This window comes from Ambystoma mexicanum, chromosome 4q (assembly GCF_040938575.1).
Source record: "Ambystoma mexicanum isolate Mex_15411 chromosome 4q, UKY_AmexF1_1, whole genome shotgun sequence".
Classification (NCBI taxonomy): Eukaryota; Metazoa; Chordata; class Amphibia; order Caudata; family Ambystomatidae; genus Ambystoma; species Ambystoma mexicanum.
Window position 1 is genome coordinate 1,235,578,463 of NC_090928.1, and position 19,733 is coordinate 1,235,598,195.

The 19,733-nt window shown below is 47.2% G+C and overlaps 1 protein-coding gene across 2 annotated transcripts in view; it reads right to left on the reverse strand.

Moving 5' to 3' along the window:
- Nucleotides 1–6,302: 6,302 nt before the first annotated feature.
- LOC138468306 (zinc finger protein 318-like) overlaps nt 6,303–19,733 on the reverse strand; it is a 616,069-nt gene continuing 602,638 nt past the window's right edge. For both annotated transcript variants that reach the window (XM_069608799.1, XM_069608800.1), the window contains one exon: nt 6,303–10,098. In XM_069608799.1, the coding sequence (XP_069464900.1) occupies nt 7,576–10,098 (2,523 nt within the window). In that variant the 3' untranslated portion in view covers nt 6,303–7,575. The remainder of the gene's footprint in view (nt 10,099–19,733) is intronic.

The following is a 19,733-nucleotide window of genomic DNA, read 5'->3' on the forward strand; positions in this document are numbered from 1 at the left end:
CGCTTGAAACAAAAGGAAACATCTACTTAGGATTTATAGACCTTGAGCAGGCTTTTCATGCAGTTAGTAGAGAACACTTATGGGCTAAACTGGAAAAATGGCACTGTCCCGAAGATCTCCTAGAAGCAATAAAAGCGCTCTGTAGCGATACATCAATCCAAATTATCGTCTCAAAGGGAGGGGATACGACAGAAAAAATCCTAACGTTTAATACAGGGTTGTGCGCTAGCTCCTTTTCCATTTGCCCTGTATTTGGCAGATATGAAAGCTGCACAAGATAAAATAAGAGCATTTCCGCCAAAGCTGGAAGGGATTGAATTACCCTGGATCCTCTATGCAGACGATGTTGTTTTTACTGATCAAACTGCAATAGGATTGCAGAGGCGAATTGTGGAATTTGAATGAACATCAATGCAGATAAGTTGATGATCCTGATAATGCAAACTGCCTTAGGTGCCAGGAAAAAAAAGACCCCTTTCACGTGGCGACTCGAAAACCAGGTGCTGAAAATTGTGGAGACTACAACATACACCTTGGAGTCAGAATCAATAAAAACATCAACGAAACAGGCACAAATTTGCTTTATCAGGGAACGGTTAGAAAAACTAATGAACCAGGGGAGAGTATTGCATCAGAGACATAGCATCTATTCCATGATCCCAATTATCTCCTTCTACAAACAAAAGGTGATACCAATCTTGATCTATGGAGCCGAGGCATGTTTAAACCTCTCTTGGGGAGTATGGGGGAAATTTGAGGCATACTTTTGGCAGAAAAATTCTTGGACTCCCAAACTGTCTAAAAGTAGAAACAATCAGACATGAGCTAAGACTTCAATCAATGGTATCGACTGTCATATGGAAAACGATTTCTCTCTTTCGCAAATGTATGCTGGATACCCCCCCCCCCCCAATCCCTTTTGAGATCTTAGCAAGACCAACAAGCACTAAAGGAGATACATTTTTTTTCAATCTGGAAACAGACATGTAATGATCTACTACGACGGAACTCCACTAAAATAGTGACACTGAAAGAAAATCCAGATAAGGTGAAGACAATCCTAAGGGAAAAGGATTGGGTCGAAATAATTGTGCAGAAGGAGCAAAATATCTACTCCCATAACATCTGGGAGAAAAAAAAAATTGAATCATCCACCTCAGTATCTCACAAGATTTCCATCTCCCCATTATCGAGACTTATTGATGCGTTGCAGATTAAATCTATTGCCGACAAGAGAGGTACAATACCTAAGAAGACTGACATTAAAGGCAGATACATGCTTCCGCTTCTGTAGGATACCCGAATTTCTGGAAACAATGAAGCATTTGACACTCTCATGCTCGAATTTTCAGAGACTAAGGAGTTTATATCTGAAGCACAGCCCCGCCGGGAGGGACACTATCATTGAGGAGGAATGGTGGGAAAGCCCGATGACGGTTGACAAACTTGGTCAGACACTGGACGCTCGTAGACTGGTGGAACGGATTATTCCATCCCTTTTGGAGGGCGATAAGGTAACTGATGATATGGGCAATTAAGAAGGATACCTAAAGAGGTTCAAATGGTCGAATGAAATAGTCATCTGTCATTGTTTTGTTTTTTTGGTTTGTTAAAGGTTGAAATCTGGCATTGGACCATAAAAGAATACAAAAAAAGAAAGTGGTATCCAAGAACGGCAATGTTGCTATTTGTTGTCAGACGCAAGGAGCTGAAACACAGAAGAACCGCTGAATCAAAGTTTGCCCATTGCTGCCGCTGACCTTACCATTGCAGAGCAGGAGTCCCTAGACGTCCTCCCTCCTGTCCCCGTGACTGAGGCTCAGGAACAATACAGGAACATAAGCCAGCTGGAATCATCTCTTCTATCTAACCAGAGGTACTGTAAAGTCTAAGAGAACTTACCTCTTGTTGTGTAGTCTTACTTGCTCTCAATTGAGACCTGTCTTGGTTACCTTGCAGAGTTGCCCACGGTTTGCCCCTCACAAACCTTTCAGCTTGTGGCCCTTCAAGTGTTATATTTTCAACAAACATTTCTAAAAACATTGTTCAAGACTTTTTACCTACCTGCAAAGAAGATCTTCAGCTCCCCTTGACATTGTGCAATTAACATTGGCTGTCCTGGCTCCCCGAGAGACTCCTCTTTACCTCCGACTTTGTGCTTTGGAAGGTGTTGAACAGTACCTGCCCGTTTATGAATTGTTTGTTAACCTTTGTTTTATTCCTCTATTCTATCTTTTTCACCTAATTCTGTATTGCGTTAAATGTACCAGTGATAAATCAATGTCCTAGCTATTTGAGTCACCTGAGGGTGTAGGAAGTGTCTGTGTGCCATCCCCAAAGGGTGTCATCGGATTTAGAGAAACTGAAAGGGTGTTTTGAAGTATATTTAAGTGTTACATGTTTTGCTCCCTTTCTGAAGAAGGCTTATATAACTGACTATGAAATAAATTAATAATTGTTTTATCAAGAAACCTTGAGTGTAAGTGTTTATTTGGATAACTGTATTGCGAAACACTGTCATAACCTTACTGCTCATATTGAACCCTCTTGAGATAAGCCTGGCTGTTCGACCACACTACCAATCTGTGTAGTTCAGACTTATACCAAAGGTTGGGTCCCTATTGCCAGGTTGTCAAGGTTATAATGCACCCAAAGGGTACTGCATACAACCTTGCCGAACACTCCACTACATTCAAAGGCTGGATGATTAACGCAGGTAGTGCAGGTGGTGTCAGTGGCCTTTCATTTGCTTCTCAGATTGATGCAAGCGATTGGGTCAGGTAGGTTCAGGCGACAACTATTGAGAGGGTGGTAGAGGTAGTTGCTCACCTCGACTGGAGTTGCTCCGGTTTTCCATGGTTGAAAGGTCCCTTGCCACATCACTGAACTCTCCCAGGCATTGTTAGTTGCTGCTCCACCATCATCCTCTACACGAGGCTGCCACCTTGTGAGGCAAGATTGTATGCAGTAACCCTGTGGGAGACTACACCAGCCTTGTCCTCTTGGTATTAGATAACCCACCTATTGGTATAGGTCTCTACTACACAAGTTGGTAGAGTGACTGAGCCGCCAGACGTATCTCAAGAGGGGTAAATGTGAGCTGTAGAATCGAAATCCACACATACAAGTATCCAAATAACACGTACACTCAAGGTTTTCTAACAAAATCATTATTTATTGAACGGTCAGTTTTAAAAAAGGATTCTTTAAAAATGGCAATGTGCAACAATAAAAATACACATCAAAATACTTTCTCAGAAACTAGGCACAGCAAGTAGACACTCTTTAGAGATGCTTCAGACACTTCCTACAACCTGGGGTGACTTCAATTAATAGAACAGTATTGGACATCAAGATTCTCCAAAACGAGAGCTACCCTCACTCCTGACCGATGTCTAACTGCTGCCTGACTGCATGTTAGGTAAGAATTGATGCATTCACACTGTGTGAGACTACCCAATACTTATCTGCTTGGTATTAGGTAACCCACCTTTTGGTATAGAACTGTACTACACAAGTTGGTAGTGTGATTGAGTAGCCTAGCCAGGCCTATCTCAAGAGGGGTAAATGTGCGCTGTAGAGCTTTACCAATGAAATTTGTAAATAAAAGTAACCAAGTAACACTTACAATCAAGGTTTCAGTTATAGTTATTTTTATTAAATACACGTTTTTAAAAAGGCTTTCATGTAACAATGTAATTATTTTTCAGAATCAGAACAAGTTAGTGGATAACGTTTGGACATGCCTCTTACACAATTCCTACACCCCGAGGTGACTTCAATCACAAAGACAGTAATGGGATTTATATATCACACTAGTTATACTTCGCAGATTCTGAGGTTGCAGCAAGGAAAGGTTTAAGGAAGGAAAAGGATAAACAGGTTCTCAGTATATGAAAGGACACTTAAATCTTCTAATGAAATTTAGACAAGCCTTTCCCAGAAGTATCAGTCTAAAACAAGTTACCACCTATGATGGACAAACAATATCAAAGTAAATGGGCTAGAAGAGTCTGCAGGGAGCCAGTACAGCCAAAGTCAATTGGACCACAGTCTATGGAGCACAGGCACTTTTGGAATCAAAGTCTTGCACAAAGTTAGAGAGTTTGTTAGAAAATCACTTGTAGGATCACAAGCTGTTAAGCCTGTGTAAACAGAGTTGGAAGCAACTCTAAAAGTAAAAGTAAGGTCATGTAAATCTCAACTGAGAAAAGCACAGCTAAAAGAAAATTATGTTAGTACCCCAAGTCTAAACAGTACCTCTGGTTTGAAGACAAGAGTTGTCCAGCTGGATTCTGTCCTGCTACTGCGGTGCAGACCCAGTGTTCCTGAGCGTCAGTCGTGGGTACAAGAGGGAGGACATCTGGAGGGCTCCTGCGGCGTTACTTGGTAGGCCGTTGGCAGCTACGGGCTCTTTTCGGTCCTGCAGCACTTCGCGGTTTCAGCGCTTTTCAAACAGCACTGTTGCAGATCTCAGATACCGGTTGGGCTTCCTTCACTCCTTGGGTCCTGCACTCTGGTGAGGGGACTCGAGCTCTGGTCGTCCTGCTTCTGGAGGGTCCCTTAGGAGACTTCTGGAGCTTCTAGTCGGATTTCAGACGTTTGACTCGACTACGGACTACTCAACCCCTGGCACTCGGTTATTGCAGCAATGAAGAAGTACAGCCAGTTGGGGAAATGGTCCAGTGGAGTTTGTCTCAGGGTTAGTTGGTTCCACTAATCCAAGGGGAGAATTCGTCCCTTCCGGAGCTTCTCTGTCGAATTGAAAAAGGAGTTTCAGCACAGCAGCAGGGCTTCACACCGGGAAATTCAAAGGTCCAGGGGGATGCAGCAAGCTTTGTTCACGGTTTCTTCATCGGGTGTTTCTCCCAGTGGTCGACTCTGCCTCTAGTCCCAATACACTCGCCTGTTAAGCAGGTTTCTCCCATTAATGCAGAGCCTAGGCTGTCACAGCAGTGTGGCTGTCCTGAAAGGACAGCCAGGCAGCCAATCAGGACTGGTCGCATTCAGGCATTCCTAGAGACAAAGGACAGGAGAGTTTTATGACCCTCTCTTACATCATGGCCTTCCAGACAAACTGGAGCCAGAGGCGGACATCAGGGCTGAAACCTGCTAAAGGCAAGACAAACAAAGGGCTCAAATCTGTTTCGACACACAAAGTAAAATGGCGAAAAAAGGTCACCCATGGGTGCTGTACTGCAGCTGAGGGTTCCGCCTGCGGTAGAAAAGCACAATGGTAGGAAAATTAAACCACTGCCACCAGCCATTTAAAGTAGGGAGGGTGGCAAAAATGTTACATGAGAATGTAGGATAAGGGGCTACTAGGTAAACCCCCAACACTCCACATAGGATTCGGTATGCTGGACCTACAAAGAGAAAAGGTAAGTAAAGTCAATTTCACTTTACTATTCTTGGGAACAGTAGTTCACAAAAGAAAAGGTATTTAAACCGTATGAGAAATCTAAAGGATTTCTCTGCGAAACTGCACTGAAGGTGCTGTGTGTGACCATACAAAAGGTAGATGCCTATGGAGTTTGTCAGCCTCCAAAAACAGTGGCAACACAGAGTCCAAATCAGGTCAAAACACACGAGAGAGTGAGAAAAAGGTCTCACTCCAAGGTTAAAATTAAAAAGTCCTAAAGTCCAGCAAAAGAGCTGGGCGTCTCTAAGGTTGAAGGGAATTGGAACAGAAATGAGAATTCTCCCCAACACTGAACTCCGCCAGCACTCGCGCTGGCGCTTCGCAACAGGAGCAGTTAATATAGTCCTTCTGGGTTTAAAGGGCCCACTGGTTGATGCAGACAGCAATGAAAACGGGATAAAATGTCAGGTCGCTCCACTCTCCACAGAATGACTGCACACTGCCAGCACTTTATATAATATATGAATTATAAAGAATTTGGACAAAGAAAGCCATTGATAGACAAAATGTGAACATTTGTTGCAAGATCTAACTGAGCATCAACAATTTTTCTATATTCATGAATTGCAGGATTGATAATGGTTCTAGTTTTGCACACCAGAAAACAAGAAAATGAGAATATTTTCTAAAGTCATACACATTTGGTCTGCCTCTCTTCCGCATTCTCCCACACCTAATACAACTTCTCTCACATTATGAAACCAGTGGTTTGAGGCTACATAAAAGCTGTTTATGAGACCAATATAAATTTTGATTGACAAATTTGTAGATAAACAAAAGTAAATTGTTGTAAACCTCATTTGCACCAGCCAATAATGTGCTGAAAGTTAAAGGCAAAAGTGAACTATCGAAGAAACAAAGACTATGCTGAATGCAAGTATAGATTCACAATTGCTATTTATTGTAAGTGATTCACAAACAGCAACAGGTTTCATTTGTCTAAAGGAAACACCTTAACTAGTTCAACTAAAATGGAAAGAGTATTTCAACATATTGATACTCTTCAGATGTATACCAATGTAGGGCAGGGCATTAATCGAATTGGGTAAGCAGGAAAATCACCAGGACTCTTAGCACATTTGACACACACTTTTGCTCGCAGTGCAAGAAAAGAGGTCCTACTTGAAATGAAGGTCAAAAGCATCCCCAAACCTGGTTAAAACACAGGACTTCATTCCAAATTAAATCTGATATTTTTTAACCACCGACGTTGCAGCTTCCTGTGATCCTGCTTCTGTCCAGATGTACCTACCTGCCTTACTGTGGTGTCAATACAGCAAAGACAAATTGCAATACAAAACAAAAGAGTAGTAACAACAAAAGAGGAAACAAGTGTTATCATATATAACATTTATCATATATAACATTTTGGAACATAAAAAAATAAAAGGGTATGTGCAATTCTAATCTAATCTGTGTTCCCAATTCAACATTTACCCTTGTACTTGATCAGATTTCAGTAAATAAATGTTACAGAAATGTTTTAAGTTCCACCTATAAGGAAAATGATAGAATAAAAGTATAAAAAGGGACTCACGGCTAACTGGATGAACTAGAAATATATTCAAATGGCAGAGTACTGCTCTTAAAACATACAAAACTCATTTTACAGATATTGAAATTTACATAATTTATATCATCTTATTTACTTCTTAAACCAGAGCTTCTCGACCCTTTAAAGGAGTCTTTGGTTTGACATTGGCTGAACGCTGACAAGTGCTGGCAGGCTGTCCAGAAGGGGATCTTGCCATTTCAGCATCATCACCCTAATCGTCTGCTGCAGTGTCATCCTCAGGACGGCTGTCCACTTTCTGGTGGAAATCTTAGTAAAAGGTGCTGCTTTCTTTGCTGCGCCAACCTCTGCCAAAAAAATCATTCTCTTCCCCAAAAGAGAAAGTGAAATGTACCTTTTCAGACTCTCTCCTTGCCTGTTCATTGCCTCATGTGACCTCTTGAGAGCCCTCACATTTTTACATATTGGCTCTCATGCGCTTAGGTCCCAGTATGGATGTGCCCATTGCCTTTGACACTGCTAGATTTTATCATTTGAAGTACTGGTTTTGAACTGCTGGTAGGATGAAGGTTACCCAAATATGTTCAGCTTTGTAAACCTAAGCTTGCTTCAAATCTGGAAACGGATAACTTTTCACAGCTTACTCCTCTTCACTTTCCTCATCTTCTTCAGTAACAAACACCCCTTCCATCTCTTCTTCCTGTGCCTTTTCTTGAACCACGGCCATTTCAACATCTGCAGGCTTCTGGAACACAATTTCTGGAGGAGGTGCCACATCCATGTCCATGGAAATTGGCTCTTTCTTTGAGTTTACTGTGCTGGCAACAGTCCCTACAGACTCAATGGACACATCAGACTTGGCATTTTCAGAATGGCCCATTTTGCGGTTTATCACTTTTAAAATTCGTTCAACTTCCACATCAACTGTGTCATTTTCTGCTTTCTCATTAATAGGAATATCCGAGGACATGGCCTTCTCGGGGCCTGGACTGACTTTGTTAACCTTTGAAGTTGTAACCAATGAGCTGGAAACCGGCACTGCAACACCCCTGGTGGCTGTAGGGCGCGCTTTGTTAAACTTGGCTGCACTCTTTGCACTACTTGGTTGGTCAGCACTTTTAAGAGTAGAAAGGGAACTCGGCTTCTCTATGGTTGCTTTAGAAGCAATGCTTTGTTTCAAGCCAGGTTGCACCTCATCAGTCTTCATATTTTCAGTACTTTTGTTCTGTACATTCCCCTTAACAGTGGAAGGACTTGTAACCTTTATGTTAGATGAAATCTTGGCACCACTGCTGTAAAAGTTGTCATAGAGATCCTTAGCACTGGCTGTAGCTAGGCAGGACTTTGTTACCTTTTCACTAGTTGCTGGGATGTTTGCTTTTGGCATAACTGCTTCGGGCAACGACTGAACTACCCCAGCTGCCGTACCCCCAAATGCACCTGGTGTTGCTAAAATCTGTGGCCATTGGGGTTCATTTCTCACGGGAGCTTTTACTTGGTACTGCAGATTTCTTTTTCCAAACGGTGCAGCTACTAAAGGCCACTGAGTCTGAGTGAGGGTTTGAGCATCTGGAGGTTGATTAGTCAGAATTCCACTAGTCAGGATTGGTGGCCACTGGGGCTGGGTGAGGGTTTGAGCATCTGGAGTTTTTGGATTGGTCTGAATTCCACTAGTCAGGATTGGTGGCCACTGAGGCTGGCTGAGGGTTTGAGCATCTGGAGGTTTTGGATTGGACTGAATTCCACTAGTCAGGACTGGTGGCCACTGGGGCTGGGTAGGAGTTGGACTGCTTTGTGTTCCAAAAGTTGCAGTTAATGGTGGCGGCCACACCTCCGGAACTTGTGAAACTGGTAGCCAATCAGGTTTATTAACTGTTGGTTTATCTGAAAATTCGGTTGAACTCTTTACAAATTTCTGAGCAATCCTTAGCATAGGACCAGTTTGGACAATGGATTTTGATTCCGATTTCACTTTTCCGGGAACTGCCTTGTTTGGCCCAACAGTGCCAGGCGTCTTCATACTTGCAGCTGGTTGACTGGGGGGAGTTTTAGCTTGTAAGGAATTTGCAGTTTTTAATGGACTGGGCTGCGGTGCAACTGGTTTTCCAGCAAGTTTAATTTGCAAATCCTGTAGCTTCTCAGACTGTGATTCACTCTCTTTCTCCCTTTCCCTGGACCTCGGTTTTTCCCTCGCCTTTTCTCTGTCCCTGCCACGCTCTCTCTCCCTTAATCGTACTCGCTCCTTCTCCCGCTCCTTCTCCTTCTCCCGCTCCTTCTCCTTCTCCCGCTCCTTCTCCTTCTCCCGCTCCTTCTCCTTCTCCCGCTCCTTCTCCTTCTCCCGCTCCTTCTCCTTCTGGCGCTCCTTCTCCTTCTGGCGCTCCTTCTCCTTCTGGCGCTCCTTCTCCTTCTGGCGCTCCTTCTCCTTCTGGCGCTCCTTCTCCTTCTGGCGCTCCTTCTCCCTCTCGCGCTCCTTCTCCTTCTCCCTCTCGCGCTCCTTCTCCTTCTCCCTCTCGCGCTCCTTCTCCTTCTCGCGCTCCTTCTCCTTCTCCCTCTCGCGCTCCTTCTCCCTCTCGCGCTCCTTCTCCCTCTCGCGCTCCTTCTCCCTCTCGCGCTCCTTCTCCCTCTCCTTTCTCTCTCTTTCCTTTTCTTTCTCCAAGTCTTTTGCCTTGTCCACATCCATGTCCAAATCCTGAAGCATGCCCCTGAGCCTCTCTCGAAGGTTTTCTCTAAGCCTTTCCTTCTGGTCCAGTTCTTTGCCACTCTCAGAGTCTCTTTCCGCTATTTTCTCATGATCCATGCCTACTGCTACAGTTTGTGGTCCAAATTGTTGCTTTTTCTCCTGTGCCAGATTTATCCAGTTAAACTTACTAAAAACGGAGGGCGTTGATTCTGTTTTTGAAGGCTCAACCTTGCCCCCTTGGAAATCCTTATTGTGCACAGAGTGTGTGCTCTCCTTGCCAACAGCCTTGTCCTTCAGTTTATGCCCATCTGTTTTCTTAGCTAGTTTGGAGTCTTTCTCTTCAGCTCCCCCTTTTGGTTTTTCTTGCAATTTGAGTTTTAACTCATTTGCCCGTCGACGATCTGCTTCCATCACAGCAGCAAGCCCCACCTGCCGGTCCAACTTTCTTCTTTCTTCATACAGAAGGTTCTTCTGAATATATTTCTGTGAAAATAAACAAAACTGTTGCAGAATCTATATTTAAAAAAGCACTCGACAGAAAATCTGTACTCCATGTCAGTTCAAAATTGATTCTTTCGAATGATAAAAACAATGTAGTATGACAAAGATCACAATACCTACCTTTATTAATATCCTTCCTGATTGAAATGAACTTCCACCCACCGCTTCCCCATCTTTTTAAAATAGCTTCCAGTGAATTCACGATCCAGAAATCTTTCGCTAGCCATAAAAAGACACTTCAAGGGAGTCATGGGGGTAGTGTCCGCCAGATGTGAGACAGCTGGTAAATAGTCCTCCATGGGCACTTATTCTGAAATTCTACAGAGGTTGCCATGAGTCTCAGACTACAAAAGCAACAGATATGGCATGAAAAGAGCACAATGTACGCTATCAAATGAGGGCACATGGGAGAAAGATTGAATCCATCAAAAAGAATGTTACCAAAGTTAAGTCATTTGTTTTTCTAATGGATATTCTTCCTCATAGATTCTTAACGCTTTTTTTTTAAAGACTCTCGAAACAATATTACATAACAGGATTGTGGGAAAAACTTTGTGAGAAACAGACACTAACTTCATGTGTTAAATGTTAAGGGTATTTGTACCGCGCACCGTCACCAACGGAATTGGTTCCCAGGCGCTCTGGTGGATCTATAAGCGATAAGGAACAAGTTATTTACCTGTAACTTGTTCTCCAGCATGGGTCTGGCATGGATTCACATGCTCATGAATATTCCCCGTCGTCAGGCTGGGAATCCTCGGTAAAGAAAAAAAATCAGTATCAGTTTCATTTCTGATTTGTCTTTCATAGTAGTAACCAATCACTGGTCTCTGGGTCATACTGCCCCCAGCCAATGACTGCCCTCTCTGTAAGCCACGCCTCTGGCAGCCATCTTCAGATTTGGTAGCACGCAAAGTGGCAGTTTGACCAAGTGAAGAGCCGCAGAGGGGTAGGAGGGAGGGTTCGCATGTGAATCCATGCCAGACCCATGCTGGAGAACAACAGTTACAGGTAAGTAACTTGTTCCTTCTCCAGCATGGGGTCTGGCATGGATTCATATGCTCATGAATATAAGAATACATAGCAGTACACACATGCACAACCACAGGGGGTGGCAAAAGGCTCAACATTAAGCATTACATAAACTCAACATTAATCAACTCTTACCTCCCCCACCAGGCCCACCTTCAGGCGAACATGTTGCGCAGCACTGCTTGGCCGACTCTGGACTCCTCCCTGGAATCCCGGTCGACGCAGTAGAATCTCGTGAAGGTGTGCGTCGACCTCCACCTAGCAGCCCTGCAGAAGGCCCCGCAGGGGCACAACAGACAAGAACGCCGTGGAAGCAGCAATCGCTCTGGTCGAATGGGCTCTCGGACGGCCGGGCAAAGGTCGGTTTGTCAACCGGTGACAGTGCATGATGCAGCCGGAGAGCCATCTGGAAATGGAAGCCTTCGAGAGAGCCTTCCCTTGGTTCACAGGTCCAAAGTTCACAAACAGCTGTGATGTCTTGCGAAAACTCTACGTGCGGTCCACCTAGAACTTCAGCGCTCTAGCTACATCCAGCGAGTGCAAAGTCCCCTCGGCCGGCGACAAAGGCGACGGGAAGAAAACTTGTAACACCAAGGGCTCGTTGAGGTGGAAGCCTGACGGCACCTTGGGCATAAAGAAGGGGTGCGTCCTCAGCACCACCCTCGTGTCGTGAAAAGTCAAGTATGGAGGCTTGCAGGATAGGGCCTAGATCTCTCCCACTCGTCGTGCGGAGGTGATGGCCACAAGAAAAGCTGTCTTCCACGACAGGAAGTTCAACGGCGCCGAATGCAGAGGCTCGAATGGCACCCCCATGAGCCTAGACAGCACCGCGTTGATTTCCCACGCCGGGGCAGGAGCCTCCACCAGCGGGAACGATCGGAACAGTCCCTTCATAAATTCCTTCACTAGGCGATGAGACCACAAGGACGCCCGTCCCATAGTTCTGGTGTATCGGGAGATCGCAGCCAGATGTATCTTGATGGAAGCGTGAGCTAGTCCAGCCTTGGCCAGCGACAGTAGGTACGGCAGTACTTGAGGGGCCGTAATCCGCAGAGTGTTAATCTGTGCACGGCACCAGACAGAGAACCTCTTCCACTTATGTCTGTAGCACTTGAGAGTTGAGGACGCCCTGCCTTTGCAAGAACCTCTCTGCAGTCAGCTGGGATATCGTACCCTCCAAACTCTAGTGCTGCAGGAGCCAGGCCTGCAAATTCAGCGACTCCGGGTCGTGATGAAGGATGACGCCTCCTTCTTTGGAAAGACGATCTGCGTCCGTCGGCAGCTTGACCGGTAGGGACACCGACAATTCCAGAAGGCCCGGGAACCAGATCTGCCTCCGCCACGCCAGTGCGACGTGGATCATCCTGCACTGGAACCTCTTGAGCTGGTTGATGAGTTGGAACAGCAACGGAGGAAACACATATAGGAACAGGCCGTCCCAGGGGAACAAGAAAGAATCGGCCATGCTCCTCGGTTGGGGAAACCTGCTGGCGAACCTCTGGCACTTGGTGTTCGTCACCGTTGAGAACAGGTCGATCTGGGATTTGCCCCATCGCTGAAAGAGTCAGTCCACTTGATCCTGGCATAGTTCACACTCGTGGCACGAGCGCAGCTCTCTGCTTAGTGAGTCGGCGATGGTGTTTTTTATCCCTGCCAGATGAACCTGCACGAGACACATCCCTTGGGCAACGGCCCAATGCCACAGATCCTGGGCTTCTTTGGATAGGGCTGGGGATCTGATTCCGCCCTGCTTCCGGATGTAGAACATCGTGGTGGTGTTGTCAGTGAAGATCCTCACCACCATGCCCTTGAGGGATGGGAGAAAGGACCCTAGGGCCCAGAACACTGGCCAGAGCTCTAGGATGTTGATGTGGAGCGGCTTCTTCTCCGGGAGCCAAAGGCTTCTCACGTGAATATCTCCGGTGTGCGCTCCCTACCCCTCCAGGGAGGCATCCGTCGTCACTGTCGCCTGGTGGGCCAGGGTCTGAAAGTCTGTCCCTGCCGCTAGATGTGCGCGGGTGCCCCATCACCGGATCGCTCATCGGAAGGTCTCGTTGAGAGGGACCCTGTCCTCGAAGCTGCCCGTCGCTTGAATCCAGCAGGCGTTGAGGAACTCGTAGAGGGCGCATCCGCAGCCTGATGAGATAAATGCAAGAGGACATCATCCCGAGGAGGGACTTGATGGACCTCACTCTGGCAACATCCGTGGCCAGGAGACGCTGCACCTTGCCTAGGATGGCCTTTGTCCTTTCCTCCGACGGCGAGGCCAGACGCGCCACTGTGTCGAGCTTGTCTCCCAGAAACAGTGTGACTTGAGAGGGGACCAGGTGGGACTTGGGGAAGTTGATGGAGAACCCTAGGTCCGTGAGCAGCTGGACGGTCTTCGCTGTTTGTTCTACGGCAAGCTACCTTGTCCTTGCGCGGATGAGCCAATCGTCCAGGTAGGGGTAGACGTGGATCCCCTGCAGGCGCAGCCGCGCCGCCACTGGAGCAAGGCACTTGGTGAAAACCCTGGACTTCAATTCGAATGGGAGGGCCTAGAACTGGTAGTGCCGCACTTGGACCACGAACCTGAGGAACTTCTGGTGTCCTTGTAGAATGGGAATGTGAAAGTATGCATCCTCCAAATCCAACGACAACAGGAAATCGCCCTCCTCCAGCTGTCCCAGCAGTGCTGGAGGGTGACCACCCGGAACTTCTGTGCCTTGATGTACTTGTTCAGTCGTCGCAGGTCCAGGATGGGTCGCCACCCTCTTGTCTTCTTTTTCACAAGGAAGTAACCTTGAGTATACTCCGGAGCCCCGGAGCCTCTTTGGGACGAGCTCGATGGCACCTTTCTTGAGCATCGCCCTTACCTCCAACAGTAGTTGAGGGATGTGGTTTTCCTTCCTGGCCACGGGAGGAATGCGGGGGCACTTTTTTAGAAATTCGAGGGCGTGCCCCTGGGCCAGGGCGTCCAGCACCCAACGGTCGGTGGAGATGGACTCCCACACGCTGACGAACTTCGCCAGCTGGCCTCCCACCGGGGCGCTTCGGTGGGGGCCAGACTCCACGGTCGGTTCAATCTTGCTTGGAGGACGCCTTGCCGCCTTGGCGATGACGGCGGGATCCACCCGACTTGCCTCGTCCTCTATAGGCTTCCAGGGCCTCAGCCCTCTTGTTGTACCGATCCCTCTTGGCAGGCGGCGTCGACTGGTTCTTGAGAAGGGTGAGACCCTCGTCCCAGAAGTCATCCAACAGAGGCACGGCGAGGACTGTCTTCCTCTTGGCCTCACGCCGTTGGTAAAGGAAACCTTCCTTCTTCATCTCTTCGGGGCAGAGCTGAAAAAGCTCAGATGCCCTGGCGATCATAGCGTGGAAAGACCCAATCTTGTCGGGCGGGGAGGCCCGGGCTGGAGGCGATGGGAGCTCCGTCCCGTCGTCACCGCCGTCGTCGTCATCCGTACCCGTTGTGGCCGTGTCCGTTCCCGGCGGGGCTGGATGGGTCTGTCTTCTCTTGTTTGGGGGACTTCCCGACGGGCCTGGCTCTGGCTCCTCCGTCGGGCCTGGTTCCAGCTCCTCCGTCGGTGGTAGGGCAATCTCGTCCTTATCTCCGAACATAAGGATTGCATTGCCAACAAAATGGCCGCCGAGTTGTCCTGCGGCTCCGGAAGCGACGGGCGCAACGGTTGACTAGGAACCTCGCCGGCGCTCTCGTTGTCCCCTTCGTCGGGATCCCTCCTGTGGGACCGAGCCTCTTCGACACCCTCGTCGAGGCCCTCCAAGATTTCAACCAGTTCCTCCTCGGAGACTGTGTCCGTGTCCACAATGGCCACAGGCTCCCCCTCTCTTTTTCCGCCAGGGTTTTCACGGGGGTCTTCTCGATGGGCCTGAAAGAGGCTTCCCTCCGCGGTGGCAGAGAAACTCTGGGCCCCGAGGTCGCCTCCACTTGTGTAGCCTCCCCAGGCTGCTCCTCGATAGAGGCCTTAGCCGGGTGAATCAAGGCCTTCACCACCTTCTGCGGGCCTGTGGCCTTCACCTTGGGAGGAGGGTCAGCGCCTCCGTCCCCCCTCAGCTGGATCCTTCGAGACCGACCGAGGCCTCTCCAGAAGCTTCGCCGGGTTCTCGGCTTTCCTCTTCCCTGAGCCAGAGCGTTGGCTCATGGTTGATGGTGCTGGAGAGGATGCGCCCTGCCTGGCAGCCGAGGAGCCCGACCGTTCGGTGCTCCCGGTGCCCTCGGACTGGCAGTGCTTTGCTTTCTGTTGGGCCCCCGTCGCCGGGGCGCCCTCACAGGACTTAGAAGACCGCTCAGTCTTCTTCTTCTCACCTGACGGGCTCTTTCCTTCCAGCCAGTTGGAGAGACGAAGATGTCGATCCTTGATGGTCCGTTCCGACATGTTCCCGCAAAACGCACAGTCCTTCTCCACGTGCGTTTTGTCCTCATGAAGGCAGTAGAGGCACTTCGAATGCTCGTCCTCTTTGAACACATTCTGCAGCTGGCATCCAGGGCAAAACCTGAACAGCTTTCCGGGCGTCGAGCTTCCTTTCTCCTGGGCCATGTCCGGGGTAGGCCACAGAAACGTCTGGACTCCTCCAAGAAGCGTAACTCAACGAAAACTTCACCCTTAAGGGGCGTAGAAAAATCTGAAACGGATCCTCGTTGATCGGATGTAGAAACGGTGGAGCTTGAGGCTCTATTTGACCGAAAAATGAGAAAATCTCTTTGAAAAAGTGCGAAAACGCTGCAAACAACTCGAGAACCAAACACGAGGACTCCCAACACTTGAGCGTGCGGTAAAAATCTGAAGATGGCTGCCAGTGGCGGGGCTTAGGGATAGGGCAGTCATTGGCTGGGGGCAGTATGAACCAGAGACCAGTGATTGGTTACCACTAAGAAAGACAGATCAGAAACAAAACTGATACTGATTTTTTCTTTACCGAGGATTCCCAGCCTGACGACGGGGAATATTCATGAGCATGTGAATCCATGCCAGACCCCATGCTGGAGAAGGTGGGATCCGTTAGTAAGGTGAAGAGGGAGTAGGATAGTGAGAGGAGTGGTGTTCTGTTGGCAGCTTCAACTCGATATACACTGGGTGCTGAGTTTTGGTGCGGCTATCGGATCGGTGTCAGTCCGCGTGTGCTGTTGCTCCGGCTTATGTGTTGTTGCAGTGTTGTGAAGTGCGTGTGGCTTGTTGTGCGAGAGATGGTTGTGTGATTTTTTTGAGTGAGATAAGTATGCAGAGTTTGTGCTTATATTGGTTAGTGGGTTACCTGTCCTTTAACATGCTAACATTCATAGTTCCGTCCAAGTGTGGCACTTGTTGGCCTTCACAATCCCGTCTAGATGCGGCGCAGGCCAATGCTTAGAATTCTACCCATGTGGGGTCATGCCAACATTCCCAGTCCTATCTAGATGCGGTGCAGGTTAGTGTTTAGAAATCTGTCTAGGTGTGGGCATGCTAACATTCACAACTCCATCTGGAGGCTATGCAGGCTGGTGTTCACAATTCTAAGTGTGGCACATGCTAGCATTCAAGTTTCTTCTAGGCGTGGGCAGGCTATCCTTCAATCAATCCCATCCAGATACGACGCAGGCCAATCTCCACAATTCCAAGTGTGGCCTATGCTAGCCTTCAGGTTTCGCATAGGTGCGGGCATGCTAACATTCAATGTCCTGTCCCGATGCGACACAGGCCAATATTCACAATTTCATCCAAGTGTGGACATGCCAACATTCACAACTCCATCCTAGTGCGGGTATGCCGACAATCAAAGTCCCATCTAAATGCAACGCAGGCCAACATCCGTAATTCCATCTAAGTGTGGCCATGCTGATAATCACAATTCTATCTGGATGAGTCCGTCGGTCTGGATATGGTTCGTCCGGTACGTACAAGTGGGAGAGTCACTTGGGGGTTTTCGTCTGGGTGTAGGCATGTGATCAGTCTCTGGAGCCTTCCTTTTGTGGCTATTTTCCATGATATCTTATGCTCTGTTGAGTGGTTGGTTCTTTGGGTCGAGTGTTTGTCCAATTTGAGAGTGGCCAAGGTTGGAGTTATGTTCATCATTGTTTTGATGTCTGGGCATTTTAGTGCGTCTCTGTTGTGGTTACGCTGTGAAGAGCCATGATTTGAGGAGTTTCCTGAATGCTAGGTGGTTTGTTGTATTCTGTATATTCTTAGGTAGGTCATTCCAGGTTTTGGGTGCCTGGTGAGAGAAAGAGGATCCTCCGAGTTTTTTTCTGTTGTAGGGTTTTGGTTCCAGGCGTATGTCGGTGCTTGATCTTAGTGTTCTTGTCGGTTGATGTAGGCGTAGTTTGTCGCTTAGGAATTCTGCGCCTTGTTTGTGTATTGCTCTGTGCGTGATGCACATGGACTTGAACTTTATTTGCTGTTTTAGTGGTAGCCAGTGGAGTCTGGCTGCTGCATTTTGTATGCGTTGCAGTCATTCGGGCATGGTATAGGCTATTGGCATAGTCTACTCTGGACATGATCAGAACAATGATGTTAAGTGTTTTGTTGGCGAACGACAGGAACGGTAGGATCCTTTTTGCTGCTCGCAGGAGGAAGAAACATTTCTTGATTACCAAGTTTATTTGTGGCTCCAGAGTGAGGTTATCATCAATCAGGACCCCTAGGTTTTTTTTACAGTTGATGATGGTTCTGGTGTGGTGCCGAGCTCTCTTGGCCAGGGGATGTAGTTGACGTCTCCCTCCCTTTTATGAAACAATCATTATCTCTGTTTTGCCTGGGTTGATTTTGAGCTGGTTGATGTTCATCCAATTGAATATGCCACAAAGGCAATTCTCTAGTGTGGTGTTTTCTTCTCGGGTGTCTTGTATGTTGAAGATTATTTGAGTATCGTCGGCGTAGTTGTAGCATGTGAGACCGTGTTTTTTGATGAGTTTGATTAATAAGTACATGTAGATGTTGTATAGAAGCAGGGAGAAGGATCATCCTTGTGGTACTCCGCACGTGGAGTCTCTGGGTTTGGATTTAAAAGGTTTCATCCATACTGTTTCTGTTCTGTTTGTTAGGAATGATTTGATCCATAGTAGGGCAGTGTCTGTTATCCCTAGTCCTAATCTCTTTATGAGGATGGCGTGGTTGACAGTGTCGAAAGCTGCAGACAGATCAAGGAGAATCAGGGCGATACGGTTGTCCGAATCTGCTTTTGTTTTTAGGTCGTCCCATATTGAGAGGAGAGCCGATTCCATTTTTCTCAAAGGTCTGAAACCAACTTGTGCCTGGTCTAGTAGGCAATGCTCTTCTATGAATTCTTGGGTTATTTGGTAGACGTACGTTTCTAGCAGTTTGGCTATGTAGGGTATGTTGGAGATGGGTCTGTAGTTTGATAAGTCCTCTACGTTTCCTGTTGTGTCTTTGAGTTGCGGCTTGATGTAAGCTGATTTGAAGGCCTGCGGTACTTTACCTGTTGAGATTGAGAGGTTGAGGAGGTTCCTGTGGTTTTCCATGGTGGTTCCCTGTTTGAGAATTGTTTTGTATATGTCCGGGGGGCAGGGGTCTTCAGGAGAGCCCGATTGGTTGCTTTGGTTTACCAGTTTGACGAAAGCCTCAACTGATATTTCTGGGAAGTTTCGTAGCTTGTTTGCGTGCTCCTTGTCTGTGTCGGTGGGGTTGGAGCTGTGATCGCTCGGTCCGTTTTGTATGGTGTATTGGATGGAGGTTCGTTTTTGAAGTGGTCTCCAAGGTCCTCGCAAAGTTTAAATCGATGGAATTGGCGTGTTGCGTTGTAGCAGCCCGGTGGGTTTTTTATTTCGTTTATGATTTTGAATAGTTCTTTTTAAGCGTTTGGTGCTCTGAAGATCCGGTTGTCGTAATGTTTCCTCTTTGCTTTTTATATTTCCTTTTTATATGAGCGGATCTGTTGTAGGAATTTCAATTTGTTTGCGGTGGTGTTGTTGGCCCTCCATTCAGATTATAGTATTCTGTTTTTTCTTTTCATGGCGTTGAGTGGTGGGGTGAACCATTTTGCTGTAGTTTTCTTGCGTGATGGGGTGAAGGGCTTTTCTTTGGGGATGTCGTCTAGGGTTGTTGCGATCCAGGTATGAAGTAGGGCAACTTTTTTGTCTAGGTCTGCTTCTTCCATGGTTGATGCTTGTGGTTTGCCAAGTTCTAGGAGCTCGGTTAGGTTGGAGTTTATGGTTCTCCAGTTTCTTTTCATCATGGTGGGTTGATTTTCTTGTTGCTTTTTTGTTGGAGCGGCCGTTGTGATTATGAATGGAATGATGAGGTGGTCGCTCCAAAGTATTTGAATTGGGGGTGCATAGCAAGAAAGCAGGATCATCCATGGATCCCTGCCCCCTTGACATCTACAAATCAATCTTCGCACAAGGAACGCTGTCAGACTATTACAGAAACCTCCTAAATCTCTCACTAGCAACAGGAACTGTACCAAGAGCCTTCAAATCAACATATATCAAACCGCTTTGAAACACCACAAGTGGAGACGTAGAAGACCTCTCCAACTACACGCCGATCTCAAACATTCCCTACCCAGAAAAACGCCTTGAAACTTACATATACAAATGAACCCAAGAACACATATAAAAACACCACCTTTTAGACCAAGCACAAGTCTGT